We start from the raw sequence: 15,161 nt of genomic DNA on the forward strand, positions 1-15,161 counted from the left end.
TACATGTATACCAACAGGCATTGCATAGCCACACCTACACAAGTAAGTGCACATTTGTCCCCTGAGTTACAGGGGAGTGTTTTCAATCATGTGGATATGACCACTGGCACTAAAACATATTGGCTCCATCAAACCAGTTGAGTCTTACGGCTCTCTTGATTCGGTAATCAGAACTATACTAAGTATTCCATGTTAAATCATGCTCAATTTACTGGGTGCAGAAGCTTGCTCAGGGGTGATTTGAGATCTGTGGCTGTAGAACAGATCATGAATGCAGTTCAATTCCATTGTTTATCATCAGATTTTGTTCATCTAGTCTGTTAAAATTAAAGTCAGTTACTCATTTGACTAGAATTCTAACATCCATGAATCTAAAGCAATTGATTGGATTAGCTCAGCCCATTTGATATGGGATTTCAGCCTTTTAAAGAATTTTTATCAAATATACATCAAGGAATGCTTCACTTGTGTAAATTGGCTATTAAAGGTTAGTTTGCCGCTTACTACTACTAAATGTATACAAAAGGTAGAATCAGCAGTAGTTGCAAGAGTCTGGTCCTGAATAAGCATTAGAAGATCCTTCCATGAGTATGATCTGACTTGGAAATTAATGGCATTTATTATGCTTTCAGTTGGTTGTACCTACCGCTCAAGTATTCATTAGTGTCTAACAAACTTGTTCTCAGGGGACCTATCTAGTATAGGTAAGAGTGGTTATATTAACTGATTTACTGTATTGTACAAGTTCCTAGGACACATAATAGGAACAGAAACCAGCACAGTTACAGAAAATTAAATCCTTTGTCTACTATAGTCTAGTCTTTGGAAAGACAGATGTACAATTTAACTTTCTTTTCCTTCCAGTTTACTTTGTTACGAACATTCCTTTCTTTACAAGAGAGAGAGACCAGAGAAGAAAGGGGAGGACATGACCCTTCTGCTGCAGGAGGCCTCCTTTCATGGTGGAGCTACATCTCCATCCAATAGTCAGGTAATTTGATAGCAACTCTAATATAAAGTGCTAGATGGAATGGGCTGTCAGCATGCCTAAAGTAGAGCCTAGAAAATCTAGCTTGAGGAGACATACAAGCCTTAGTTCTGACTGAGCTAATCTGCTACAACTGTAGTAGAGCATGAGGGCTGAGTTGTCCCATCCTCAAGCTTAAATTTGTATATCCCATTCAGACATAGCCCGTGTAATGTCAGTGCCTGTCAAACTTTCAGATGTTAATGTCCATCTGGAGTGCGATTAAATCAATCCTCCCTCTGTGCTTGAGGAAATGAGGAGGTGCTGACTCTTGTAGAACCTTGCTCCCTGCTGAAGAAAATTACCTCTTGCAATAGATTCCCAAGCAATTTCCTTTTAGCCGCAGCTAAAATGATGTTTCTGGAGGCAAAGAGGAAGGTAAATTTGAAGTCTCTGAAACCCATAAAGCCAGGCATGCCTCTCTCTTCCTCTCCTTTAAGTTTTGAGCAGTAAATAAGACCCTAAATCAGCTAACAGAAGTCACTTACCATTTGTTTTACGAATGACACCACATAAAGTAATGGGATAGGTGTCAGGAGAATGCTCATGTGAATGACAGGTGGCTGTGCCCTGACACATCCCTATGTTCTCAGCAGAGTTAATCAGACACCCATCATTTGGGCAGAAACCTTGTGCTAAAGGGGCTAATTATTTAATGGTAGTCCATCAATCCGATGATGACAAATCTGTGCAGATCATCTGTTATTGGTCTTATGGTGTGCCCCCTGGTGACTGTATAAGCCAATTCTAGAGGTGCACATTTTGCCGCAGATGGTGCATGGGAAGTTTGCAATCTGTGGGTTGTGCATTGCTGATGCTCTGTGACGTCGTTCGCATGCCTCTTGTAGATGCCGGCAGCGGTCTTCCTCAAAGGCAATGCAGGTATTTCTGACTGTTGCACGCCACTGTGTTCTGTCGCTGGCGGCGTCCTCAAGGTCTCTAGGTTTGATTCTGCTGTACTGCAGATTGGCTTTGATGGTATCCTTGTAGCGTTGCCATGGATGACCTATATGCCAGATGCCCTGGGAGAGTTCAGTAGACAGAAGCTGGCGAGGGATTCTGTTGGCATCCATGCGGCTGACATGACCAGTCCAACGTAGTTGTGACTTCATAATCATCATTTTGATGCTTGTCATCTGGGCTCTCTCGAGGACCTCAAGATTGGGCACTTCATCTTGCCAGCGGATCTTCATATGTTACAGAGGCAGCGCATGTGGAATGCTTCGAGCTGCTTGATGTGATGGCTATATAGTGTCCATGTTTCCGCACAAAAGAGATGAGAGAACAACAGCTCTGTACACAAGCAGTTGTTGATGTCCTGATGTTATTTTTCATGACGAAATGAGAGGCGAAGTACTATCTGATGGAGCCACATCAGCCCCCTTCAACATCACGAACGGCGTGAAACAAGGATGTGTTCTCGCTCCTGTCTTATTTAACCTGTTCTTTCCATGTGTCCTTAACTATGCAATGAAGATCTGGACCGAGGTATGTACTTGAAATACTGGCATGAGGGTTCACTTTTTGACCTCCGTCGCCTGAATGCAAAGACTAAGACAGTGCAGAAACTCCTTTCTGAGGCACTTGTTACCGACGACTGTGCCCTTATGGCTCACGCTGAAAACCACCTTCAGCACATTGTCACCAAGTTTGCTGAGGACTCGCAACTTTTTGGACCATCAGCTTCGGAAAGACAGAAGTTCTCCATCAACCTGCACCTGGATCAAATGCCCCTGTCCCAAGTGTCTCCATTGATGGCACTCAGGTTAAAGTAGTGGAGAACTTTAAATACCTGGGTAGTGTCATATCCAGTGATGGATCACTGGATAATGAGATCAATGCGCAAATGTCCAAAGCACTTGGCTGTCTGCGTGTCAAAGTTCTAAACCACCATAACATCCGGATGTCAACAAAAAATATTTATTCACCCACTTACAAACAATAAGTGAAGCAGATTACTCCCCTACACACAACTGAAAAGCGTGTTCTGATTTTTTTTAAACATGCCAGCTGCCAGAAAAACCCATTTACTGTTTAAGAAGTTCATTATTCTTAACTATTACACAACTCTAATCTGTATAAAAGTGAAATTTTCATTCCTGTAATACTTTCTGGAGCCAAGGATTAGAAAATGTCTGGCAGTGAAAGGTCAAGCTGTATTTATTCCTCAGTAACTGCTTGTCAAAAGTTCGGGTGGCATAAAGTTTTTCTTCCTTAGATTATTCATACTTATTCAGCTATCAATATTAGAAAGGTTCTGATTAGTAGTTTCCTTTTAGTCTCTTCCCCACAATGCTATAGGAAGAAGTTTTATTTTACAAGATTACAGTTACATTTGTCAGATGGATGAAAAATACTTGTACAAAAACTAAGTTGTCATCATTTACTGATCGCCCATTACCTGACTTTCAGATTAACCTAACTGTTAAGTGCAATTAGAATGTCCTATCAAGTGGATGAGAACAGATATACGCTCTCTTTTCCAGCACCTGCTGTGCAACTTTTTTAATAGCGTCATCCAGGTTTTCAGGAGCATCTATAGTGGGAGTGGGGAGGGAAAAAAAAAAATCAGTTAACATTCAGTCTCCTTTCTTAAAAGCACAATAGTTAAATCCAGGACATTGCTGTGCATTTATTTGCGAAAAGTCCAAACGTCTATTGTGCCAGCATAGGAGGAAATCTAAAACAGCAGCTTTGACTAACATTTCAAGACTTACACTCTAGGACCAGATTTGATATTCTCTGAATTGTATGGGTAGAGCAGAGCAGTCTATTTCTAAATTTATCTCCAGTACCACTTCAGTGCTAATTGGTTAAACAGCAGTGTCTGACCTTTTTCCTTACTAATGATGCTGTGAATATTACATGGACTGGCTGATGCCAAGAAAGGAAATTGAGTGCCTTCTTTAAGGCCTGATGTTAGTTTTCTCCTAAAAATTCTGTATACAGGAGGTAATTTGTATTTATTACGAACAACGAGGGGGCATCAGATAACGCTGTTGTCCTCCTGCCAAATGGTAAATGTCTGCACCAATATAGTTAGCTTCTCAGTGGACACAGCGGGTACGTTAAGGCAGCTCATTTTATATGACACCAGTCTCTGAAGGAAATGCTTGCATGCTGTTTATGACCACTGCTAGGCTTTTAGGAGCCTTGGCCAAATCATCAATGCCCTGCTCCCCCAGGGGAGCTGAAATCCATTGTTGGGGACAACACCTCCTTCAAAAAAAAAAAACAACCCTGCATCATAAAAATCACGGTATTTGTTTGAACAATACTGTCCTGCTAAGGGTTTCTGAAACTGTAACAATGCCATCTGGTGACATCCATTCTAATCCTTAGTAAACAAGCTTATTATGTGTATTCAACATCCTTATAAGCCAAGTTATGACCTTGGATATAATTTGTTCCAGTCACATCAAGTTTATCCTAGTCACTGTGGGGCTACTTACATTTTTCTAACTCTGTCATGGCATAATTATTCTTAAAATATGCCTCTGTGCAGAAAATATTTGTAAGCAGCACCTGAAAAAAGAAAAGTATTAACACATTAAGTAATGTAATACAAACAAGTTTCTTCAAGAATATGCTTGTACCAACTCATCTTAAATGCATTTATATACCTAAACAACTAATGAAAAGTTTGTGTTCAGATATCTGAAATGGTAATTCTTTTCCTTCTGGTTTTCTACTGGTACAAGGGAGAAGAATTCTAATAGGTTACTATTTTCCCCCACAGCTACTTCCGTGAAGCAGAAATGATCCTAATATCCAAGAATGCCTAGAAGATGGATAGTCAGTTACAAGTCCAGATGTGAATTTAATGAACTTGGTATTTTTTTTTAATAAGACTGAAGTTTTAATTATTTAGATTGACCACCCATTAATTCTAGGGCAAAAAAGAAAACTGCATTTACCAGTCTCCAGTTTAAACACAATGTAGTATTAGCTGGTTAAAAAGAACACAAATACATGGGTCACAGTGTTAGCTTTAATAATTCATAAAAGATTGTACAAACAGGAATATGCGGGGAGAGAAGCTGGTTAATTTACTCTACACTCTGTTTCTTTTCGTCTCCTACCTGCTTAGTATTTATGATCTATCAACTTTACAGACATTAGAAAATTAAAATGCCTTTGCTGTGTTGTCAGTTTTATTTGTGAAGAACTGTGTTCCATGTTTTGTGATGTTTTTATAAATCATTGCTATGGCAGTACATGTAAATGAAAAAGTCTCCGGCCTTCCAAAGTTTGAGATGCTATTGTGCGTTGTCTCAATTTAATTTAAAAAAAAATGGCAGCCCAAAAAGTATTCTGAATGATAGGAGTACATTTCTGTTAAAAGCTGACTTTCCCTGGTTCATGGGAAAGCCCAAACTCTTAAAAGCCGTGTCTACACGTGCACGCTACTTCGAAGTAGCGGCACTAACTTCGAAATAGCGCCCGTCACGGCTACACGCGTCGGTTGCTATTTCGAAGTTAACTTCGATGTTAGGCGGCGAGACGTCGAAGTCGCTAACCCCATGAGGGGATAGGATTAGCGCCCTACTTCGATGTTCAACGTCGAAGTAGGGACCGTGTAGTTGTTGCGCGTCCCGCAACTTCGAAATAGCGGGGTCCGCCATGGCGGCCATCAGCTGAGGGGTTGAGAGACGCTCTCTCTCCAGCCCCTGCGGGGCTCTATGGTCACCGTGGGCAGCAGCCCTTAGCCCAGGGCTTCTGGCTGCTGCTGCGGCAGCTGGGGATCCATGCTGCATGCACAGGGTCTGCAACCAGTTGTCGGCTCTGTGGATCTTGTGTTGTTTAGTGCAACTGTGTCTGGGAGGGGCCCTTTAAGGGAGCGGCTTGCTGTTGAGTCCGCCCTGTGACCCTGTCTGCAGCTGTGCCTGGCACCCTTATTTCGATGTGTGCTACTTTGGCATGTAGACGTTCCCTCGCAGCGCCTATTTCGATGTGGTGCTGTGCAACGTCGAAGTTGAACATCGATGTTGCGAGCCCTGGAGGACGTGCAGACGTTACTCATCGAAATAGCCTATTCCGATGTTGCTACATCGAAATAAGCTATTTCGATGTAGGCTTCACGTGTAGACGTAGCCAAAGAGTTATATAGAGAGCGTATTAGTTCCTGAGAATCTATCCTGTTTGGCACAGCCTTTAACCATTGCTTCAGAATAGGAAAGTATCTCACATTTCATGCTGCTGCAGGTAAGAATACAGATCCCAAGGTCTCTGCTCTTTGGGCTGTTCTAGAACTTAAGTTGCACAGTCCCAGGAGCAGGGATATGCAGAAGCAGTTCTCCATAGAAAATTAGTTTCAACACACACTTTAGATGGTGTGTGTGCTGGGGAGTGGGGGCACAGAGGGCAGCTGACATGTTTCAGGCAAAAGGAGTTAAAATAGCCTGGAGGAAGACAAAGCCCAAGAAGATACAAGAGGTCTCAAGGAAATGGTCCAGGTAACAAGAGGCAATAGAGAGCAACGAAGGAGGACAGGACAAGGCTGCTGCCAGAGGGTCGCTGGGGTGGGACCCAGAGTGGTAGGCAGGCCTGTGCCCCTCTCCTACTCTGTACCTTCCCACTGCAGAGCACAACTTTGCAGCTTGCCCCTGAGGTGAGGGACTAGACCTGGGCTGAAACTGGCCACAGTGGCAAATGAGAGACAGAGGATTGCTGATGCTCCCCCAAGGGGGCGAGGGCGAGAGACCAGAGGAGTGGGCACTGCTAGAGTGTCCTGAAGAGGATGTTGTGGTTCTGAGAGCAACCTGGGTCCAAAGAGAGAGACCAAAGTGAAAACAGGCGACAGCCAGGAGACAGCAGCCTGCCAAGAATCAGGGCTAATGCCCAGACTGACAAGGAGAAGGTGCTGTGGTGCTGAGTCAAACCCTTGCAGATGGGAAATTGAACGGCTGTGACCAGACGTCTTACACAGACTACGTCTACGCGGCAGAGTTTTGTCAACAAAACTTGGTGTGCCCATTACAAGTGCATTCTGTCAACAGTAAATCACCAGACGCTGGCACAGTTGGCAGCATTCTGCCATCCCCCCAGGAGGCAGAACACCTCTCGCAACAGAATCCAGTGACTTTCTGTGTGGATACTCGGGGGGATGCTTCTGTCGAGAGAAGAATCCTCCATAGCATGGGAGATGCCCTGTCCACAGCAATCACAGCTCTATGCTCAGCGCTACCAGCCATTCTTGAAACCGCAGGGAGCCCAGAGCAGAGAGGCAGCCAGCAACACACTGCTGTGCACCAAGCCCCACAGCCAGTCCTTCCCCCTTTCCCAAGCTAGCCAGCATGCAACCCCCACTGGGCGCTCTTGGGAGCCACTGGAAGGGTCCCAGGAGCAACCCCCCCGCCCTCGGGTCACAAAACACTGGGCCCTGTCCTGGACCAGCCCCTGAGCCTCTGGGCTGAGGGGGAGATCCTGTGGGATCCCTCTGCCAAGGACCACAACACCTCTGTGTACCCTTGGCTGGCCCCCAGCCCTGGCAGCACGGGGCCACCCTGCCCAGAGCATGGAGCAGGTCTGGGCCAAAGTAAAAGCACTCCAGCAGGTATTTGGCTGGGCCCAGGATACAGGCCAGAGGTCGGGGAAAGACCCACCACCTCTCCCTATCACTCCGAGCTTCACCACCTCCTGAAGAGCAAAGACATCTCGCCTCCGGCTGCCGCTATGGACAAGGCCGAGGAAGTCATGTCCTGCCCCCGTGCCCGTGGCCCCCGCCCCCCACTTCTGCAGGCAGAGGAGCAGCAGCAGCAGCACCCTGGGGTCCAACTGGAGGCGGACACTGGGTCCGAGACCAGTGAAAGCACCTCATCAGCACCCTGGACTTGGGCCCCTCAAGCCAGGCCATGTCCAGCATGTCCCTGGGCTTGTTTGAGGAACCCTCCAGTAAGCACCCCCGCATCACACCCCCCAGCGAATGGGGGTGCAGACAGGGCATGTCACAAGGCTCACGAGGTCAGCTTGGGTGGGACCTCGTGCTGTGGGCCTGGCCCATGGAACCATGTGCAAAGCAGCATGTCCCACCTGGACCCAAAAGGCAGGCCCTGGGCACAGGCACCAGCCCACTGCCAGCCTCATGGGCGGCTGGATGAGCCCCAGGGGAGAGGGAGCCTGCCAGCCCCACCACAGCAGGAAGAGGGCTGAACAATGTGGCTCCCAGCACACAGGCATGCCTGCAGGCGGAGACAGCACCCGCTCCCACAGACAGCACGAAAAGCTGCACACGTGTGGGGGCCCCACAGATGACCAGGCTGTGCCCATGCAGGGACTCCTCTGTGGCCAGACACACCCCATTGGCTGGTAACCCCCTGAGTCAGGGTGGTGCCAGGGAGAAAAGTCACATCAACGGTCAGTCTGAGGCACTGTGGTGTCCCTGTGTGGCAGGGCCCTACCACCCTGCCAGGGCCAGCCAGCCCCACCTTGGCTGTGGTGCAAGACAGCCCAGAACAGGCACCAGAGTGAGCTGGTAGCCCACTCACCGGCAAGAGGGCATGCCCGTGACTAGACAGGCCACCTCCAGGGGAACAGTCACCTCCAGCGGGCCCACACCACCACCTTCCGGAGGCTCACCGACCTCATAGAGCGGTGACTGTGGGATGACCAGGAGTGGTGGGTGTGGAGCCCGGAACCAACTGATGTCCTGCTCAGACACCAACATCGGAGACTGCCTAGCCCCTGGCAGCTGCCACCCCTGCTCCCCACACGCCTCTGGCCATCCCCTCAAGGTGCGGTGGGTGACGGCCACGGCACACACTGCCAATGCCAGGCCTGACCTCCCATTCTCCCACTACTGAGCCTGACCCCACTGCAGCCCCATCGTTTCTGCATCTCCCTGTGCTCCTGGCCCCAACCCAGCCCTGACAGTGACCATGAACCCGTGGTGGTAGGGAATCCCAACACAAAGGCCACTTGGGGTCCCACTCCACTGTGGGATTGTGTCCCCCCACCCCCTCCTTGGACTGATGCCACCCTCTCCATGTTCCAAGCCCCCCGCCCTACCGTATACAGTTACCTGTACATGTAGATAGTTTTGTATCACAACATTTATTTGCACGTTTTTCAATGTTAGTTTCTTCAAAATCCCCAAGTCCCTCTTTATTGGGGAGGGGTTGTGGCGGGGTAGAGGAGGCAACAGGAGGGGCCATGGCGTGGACAGGGTAAGACTATGGGCCTGAGGCCCTCCCCAGCCCGGAGGAGCCCTGTGGAGGGTCACTGGGTTTTCCCTTAGGGCCTCCTGGATCCGCAGCCCATCCCTATGGGCATGGTGGACCCGAACTGCGCCTGGTTGTTCATAACCATGGCCAGTGTCTGCCCCCCATGCCGGGAGAAAGGCCTCTCCCTTTCCCTCCACAGTGTGGTTCTCCCCAGTGTCCAGGCAGGTGAGGCAGCAGAAGGCACACTCGGCCTGCATCTGGGCCTGGCCGAGTCCAGCATTGAAGCACTCCCGGCTTGGGTCCAGGTACCCAGTAAAGGGCTTCATGAGCCAGGAACTGAGGGGGTACGTGGCATCTCCCATGATGCACAGTGACATGTGTACATCCCTAACCACCAGCTCCCAACAGGGGATGGAGGTGCCTGCCTCCATCCTCCAGCACAGGCTGGAGTTACGGAACACGCTGGCGTTGTGTGCCTGGCCCTACCACCCGATGTAAATATCCAAGAGCTGCCCCGGATGGTCAGCCAGGGCTTGCAACACAATGGAGAAATCTTTCTTGCAGTTTAGGTACTTGGCTGCACCGTGGTCCGGGACGCGGATCGGGACGTGGGTCCCCTTGATAGCCTTGAAACAGTAGGCGAATCCCAGTGTGGCAAATCCAGCCACAACTGTGTCCACATCTGCCAGACGGACAACCCTCCACAGCAGGTGCATGTTGATGTCCATCACAACCTGCAAAGGGATGGAACCAAACACACGTGAGGGACTGAGCGAGGAAGCCCCTCACCCCACCCCATTCCCCTTCCCTCATGAGCTCTCCAGGAACCCACCTGGATGAGGTCCCCCTGGCAGCAGGCCTGTGCCAGTGTGGTACAACATGGTCCCCCGGGGACTGGGCTTCCCCCCACCCCAACCTCACGCCTCACACCTCTGACTCTTCCCCCTGAGGGTCCCCCTTTGGCAGAACACCCTGCCCCTCCCTTTGTGCAGGGCCTGGAACCTGAGAGTGCTATACCTGCATGAGGAGGGCCCTGACGGTGGAGTCCCCCAGGCCAAACTGGTTCCTCATGGAGTGGTAGCTGTTCTGGGGTGGCGAGCTTCCAAAGGGCACTGATGATCCACTTCTCCATGGGGATGGTTGGCCACAGCCAGGTGTCCTGTCTCCAGAGGGCAGGGGCAAACCAGGTGCACAGCTCCAGAAAGGTGTCCTTCCGCATTCAGTTCTGGAGACACTGCTGGTCATCCCACTGCCCCACGACCAGCCAGTCCCACCAGTAGGAACTGGTCCAGTGCCTCCAGACCCGCCTGTGCACAAGGGGGCACACGCAGGTGGGCCTGTGACGCAGCCACAGTGTGTTCCTTAATGCTGGTGCCAGGGTCCCCCACCACCAGAAGGAAAGGAGGACAGCCGCAATGAGGTGCAGCAGAAGCTGAAGCACCTGTGCATGGGGCCAGCACAAGCCTGGGGGCTGCTCTGGCACCATGGCTAGCTGGAAAGCACAAAACTTCTCCCAAGCGTGTGAGCCCTGCACTAACTAAGCTGTCTCTCAACGAGTTAGGCAAGCCTCAGCATGGACAGAGAACAGGTGTTGGGGCAGGGAGGGAAGGGAGTCCCTCTAAGGGCGCACCTCACCAGGGGACCCGAAAGGGTTTGCCAGCCATGCAACCCCATGTGATGGGGTTCTGGGGGCTGTTCTGTCAAGAGAGCAGCCAAGTGGTCTGGCCACTCTGTCAACAGAGCAGATTGAGAGAGCAATTCACTTGGTGTCTGGCTGTGATCTGTCGCGATCTTCTGTCAGCCGATTGCTGTAGTGTAAATATAGCCATAGTCATAGAAAATGTACGTGCACTTACTTCATGATCATGATTGCGTAGACCAATGCTGATTGATCGACTAGCTCTAGATATAGCTGCTGTCATTGCATACAAATTAATGGCAACATTTGCCACTTTTTTCAGAATCAGCTGCTCATCCACTATAGTCTAAAGAAGATAAAATAAATTTAGCAGCTTCCATTATGTCATTTTAAAACCACAATTACACAGCAATGTCCACCCAAACACAATGCAGTACATTTCAAAACAGAACTTATGCTTGTGTCACTGATTTACTTGCTTTGGCACAACCAGTCCAGCCATTATGACAAACTTTTATACTTTTAATTTTTTTCACATTTATCATCCCTTTCCTCCTTGACAGTAAATGGTCCTTAAGCATCATGCAAGGCATGGACCTTCACACTGTTTTAAGGGCAGCAGGTACTCTGCTAAATCCTCTCACTTTATGGTTGCCAATTGCAGAGATGACAGCAACTGCAACAAAGGCAGTGTACCACCCTCAAAGGTGACTGTAGAATCCCTGCAGATTTTACAGATATATTAGATGGGACTATTATACAGCTGGAGTACTAGTTCATAATGAGAAGCCAAACCTCTGTTCTTATTTTACCAGCTTTAAATCTTGATGCAGCCTATGCAACATGAAGATCCTATAAAAAACTAATTACTTTGCCAAACCTCCTTAGCAAGCTTTCCACTGTAGTTCCAAAACAATACACATTTTCTTCAAGTTTCTTGCTGCTTCCCTGTAAGTGAAAACAAAGGCATTGCCCGTTTAGTAATCAATTTAAATACAGCTCAACCTCTCTGGTCTGGCGACCTGGGGCTGGCCCTGGAGCCCAGCACATAAGGGTGTGGAGCCTGGCAGGATCTGCTGATGGACCCAGGGAGAGCCTGGAGTCCAGTAACAGAAGTGCTGGAATGGACCTTTCTGGGTCCAGCAAACTCCCTCCAGGGTGCTGGACCAGAGAGGTAAAACTTGTGCATGTTTTGAATGCTCTGTAAGAAACTAGATTAACCACCTGCTACACCAAAAATTTATATAGTGTCAACACTGGAAGGGCAAGCTGCTACTCCACTGCCCAGTCAGTGACAAAGACTTGACCTGGCTGGGACAACCTACTGAGAGACTGTTGTGAGTAATCAGTCATTTAGATATTCCCAAAGATGTTCTGAAATCAAGAAGTTACAAGATGCTCTACTGCACTGGCTATATTAAAATAACTTTTTTAATTTAAAAAGGCTGAATTTTAGGGAAGTGTTGTATGAAATTTATTTCTACCCTTTTAAAGCACTTCAGTGCTCTTGTATATCAAAGAGGAAAGGAGAACGAGTGCACAATAGGCAATGAACATGCAGTCATACAGGAAAAAAAGTGCATAATTCCAGCCTGAATCACCTGCTTCCACTGTAGTCAGGTGTAATAATCAGGCCCAAACACAGAAAATGCCACAAACTTTTAATCAGTTCCTTAAACCCCCTCACACCCAAAACAAAACAAAACCCCCACCCTTGCTATTTTGAAACTATAACAAAGGGCACTATAGCAAAACCAGAAAATACCACCAGCTTTGGGATTCTGTGATATTTCTTTAGTATAGAAGCAAGAAGTAGCCCTTCACGAACACCTGGCAGGTTTCCTTCATACATCAAAAATGTTACTCCAATTAAAAATACTTTGCAGGACATTTTCAAAAAGAACCATTACAGTTAATGGTGAAGTATGTTACCCACAAAAGATCTGGTGTTTTCCAAGATGCATTTAAAAAGAGAGAGACTCTTGTTTTGAAGTAATCTTTTGCTTCTGACTTGTACAGTGGCACTCCCACCTAGCCAGGGGTGGAAAATATTGCCACTTTCCAAAAGCAGAAGAAGCACTACAGTTAAGAAGCATCTGACTGTCGTTTCCATAAAAGGAATAATAGAGGCTGAATCGCTCTGGCCCAGGACTCTGGCCCAGCAACCAGAGCAGGGCAGGGCTGGCAGCAGAGGGCCCAGCTGTCAGATCTGCTGTTGGATGCCGGAAGACTCCAGAGTCTGTCAGCAGAGGGGCCAGAATCAACCTCCACTGTTTGAGCAAACTGCCTCCTTTGAGACCAGTCAAGTCCCAGCAGTGCTGGCCAAGGGAGCTCCAAGCTGTAGTTGGATGCAGATTTCCTCAGCCAAGCAACACCAAGGCTTTCCTTTCTTCGCAAGCATTAGATTGTTATTGCACCCAAATTTGCAGGCATTAATTTCTTGTTCTCTTCCACAGAGGAATGTACAATTCAGTTGCTGGACATTATAGCATCCCAGTTTTACCTGAGAATTAGACATCTGCAGTGTTCACTACGCCTCCCAACACACAGGAATAGGAAACGTTGCATATACAGTAAAGTCTGAGAGTACGTGAGAGTTTCATTCCATGCACTCTCGCATAAACCCAGATTTTGCGCAAGTTGGGGTCTGGCTTTTTCCCCTGCAGAACACAAGCTCTGCAGCCGGGGAAGCAGCTGAAAGGTAAGTAATGGGCTGCGGGGGGCAGTTAGGGGGGGTTAAGCCTGGCGGTGGGATGGGGCTGTGGGAGGCAAACAGGGCGGTGAGTTTGGACTGCAGCGGGGCGAGGAGTGGAGTTGAGCGCAGATGGTGAGCTGGGCTGTGAGGGGGTGGGGAGTTGAGCTGGAGCCAGAGATGTGCCTGGGTGGTGAGCCGGTGGGGGGCGGGATCCACACCAGAGCCACACAGGGCAGGCGGGGGGGGGCACCTTGTGAGCCGGCAGGACAGGGCGGGTCGGGTCGCACTGGAGCTAAGAAGGGCAGTCAGGCGGGCAGCTTGTGAGCTGGCAGGGGGCTCGCGCTGGAGCCGCACAGGGCAGGTAGCTTGTGAGCTGGCCGGGGGGCGGGGTGTCACTCCAGAGCTGTGCGGGGCAGGTAGCTTGCCAGGGGCGGGGGAGGTGTCACACCAGAGCCATGTGGGGTGGGCAGGCAGCTTGTGAGCTGGCAGAGGGGTTGCGCCGGAGCCATGTGGGTTGGGGGGGCAGCTTGTGAGCTGGCGGGGGGGGGGGGGGCCCGAATTGGAGCTACACAGGGTGGGCAGGCAGGCAGGCAAGGAAGCAGCTTGTGAGCCAGCAGTGGTTTGTGCTGGATCTGTGCAGGACCAGGGAGGGCAGCTTTTGAACCACCAAGGGGCTTGTGCCGGAGCTGTGCAGGGCAGCAGGGGCAGCTTGAACCAGAGCTGCTTACAGGTGGTTTAAACAAGGCTGCGGGGTGGGGTTGGGGTCAGGGTCAGACGCGTAAGAGCGGGGCCGCGCACTCTGAGTTTGCGTAATCTGAGACCTTACTGTACTGAAGAATAATAATTTAGTTAGGTGCAATGAAATTGATAAATCTAAAGGCAAACACTGTATGCTACCTTAATCCTTAGAATCAAGTTTTTCAGATGCTACGTCATAGCTGACCAATTCTCTCAATGCCTGGCAGCAAGCAAAAGGAAAATGCTAACACAGCACATTCAGCTTGCATCAATTCTGAAGTGTAACTTTTAGCACTAATTTATGGTTTTCACAGTGCAGAGAACATAAAAACATTCATGGCTTTAACCTCTTGGAGAAAAAACTCACAACTGATATACCTCCCAGAATGAAGCCAGGAGCAGTTTGCTACAGTAAAAAATGGGCTAAAGTTTTAAGTGACCTCCACTCACTTTTCTTGCAACACAGAACACCTATTCCAGGGATAACATCACATTGTTGAGCTCCCCTATTTGAGTGGAATGTTAGCCAGTCTTTTGTGTCAGGTGTACCAACAACACCCAGCAAAAATATTACTTAGACCACCAGAGTATCCCAAGCATAATAAAATCATGTCACTGTTTTCCTATGGATTTTTGCATCTCAAATATAGATGGAGAAACTTTTTACAGCTACCTAGTCACACGTACTCTGCTTCACTAGATCAGCCATATATAAGTCAATGCTCATTACCATGCATGCAACATTACCCCCTGTCTAGGATCAAACTACTGTTAAATAAAAGGAGAGAAATTAGAGAAAAGAAGGTTGTCCTTTGAGTAATGTCTCTGGATGCTCCACTGCAGACCATTGTTCTGAGATATCAGGTGAGGAGGAACAGGAGGACGTATTCCCATATGTCT

At 48.6% G+C, this 15,161-nt stretch overlaps 2 protein-coding genes across 2 annotated transcripts in view; one reads left to right on the forward strand and one right to left on the reverse strand.

Moving 5' to 3' along the window:
• The window catches only part of CFAP92 (cilia and flagella associated protein 92 (putative)), a 135,382-nt gene extending 132,580 nt beyond the window's left edge, over window positions 1-2,802 (forward strand). The window contains exons 18-19 of the mRNA XM_075005903.1: window positions 865-991; window positions 1,876-2,802. Coding sequence (XP_074862004.1) covers window positions 865-991; window positions 1,876-2,127 — 379 coding nt within the window. The 3' untranslated portion in view covers window positions 2,128-2,802. The remainder of the gene's footprint in view (window positions 1-864; window positions 992-1,875) is intronic.
• Window positions 2,803-2,933: 131 nt separating this feature from the next.
• ACAD9 (acyl-CoA dehydrogenase family member 9) overlaps window positions 2,934-15,161 on the reverse strand; it is a 99,601-nt gene continuing 87,373 nt past the window's right edge. Inside the window, exons 15-18 of the mRNA XM_075006235.1 lie at window positions 11,699-11,776; window positions 11,046-11,174; window positions 4,480-4,552; window positions 2,934-3,563 (exon numbers count right to left, since the gene is read on the reverse strand). Of these exons, the coding sequence (XP_074862336.1) occupies window positions 3,463-3,563; window positions 4,480-4,552; window positions 11,046-11,174; window positions 11,699-11,776 (381 nt within the window). The 3' untranslated portion in view covers window positions 2,934-3,462. The remainder of the gene's footprint in view (window positions 3,564-4,479; window positions 4,553-11,045; window positions 11,175-11,698; window positions 11,777-15,161) is intronic.

Source organism: Carettochelys insculpta, chromosome 11 (genome assembly GCF_033958435.1).
Source record: "Carettochelys insculpta isolate YL-2023 chromosome 11, ASM3395843v1, whole genome shotgun sequence".
Lineage (NCBI taxonomy): Eukaryota > Metazoa > Chordata > Testudines > Carettochelyidae > Carettochelys > Carettochelys insculpta.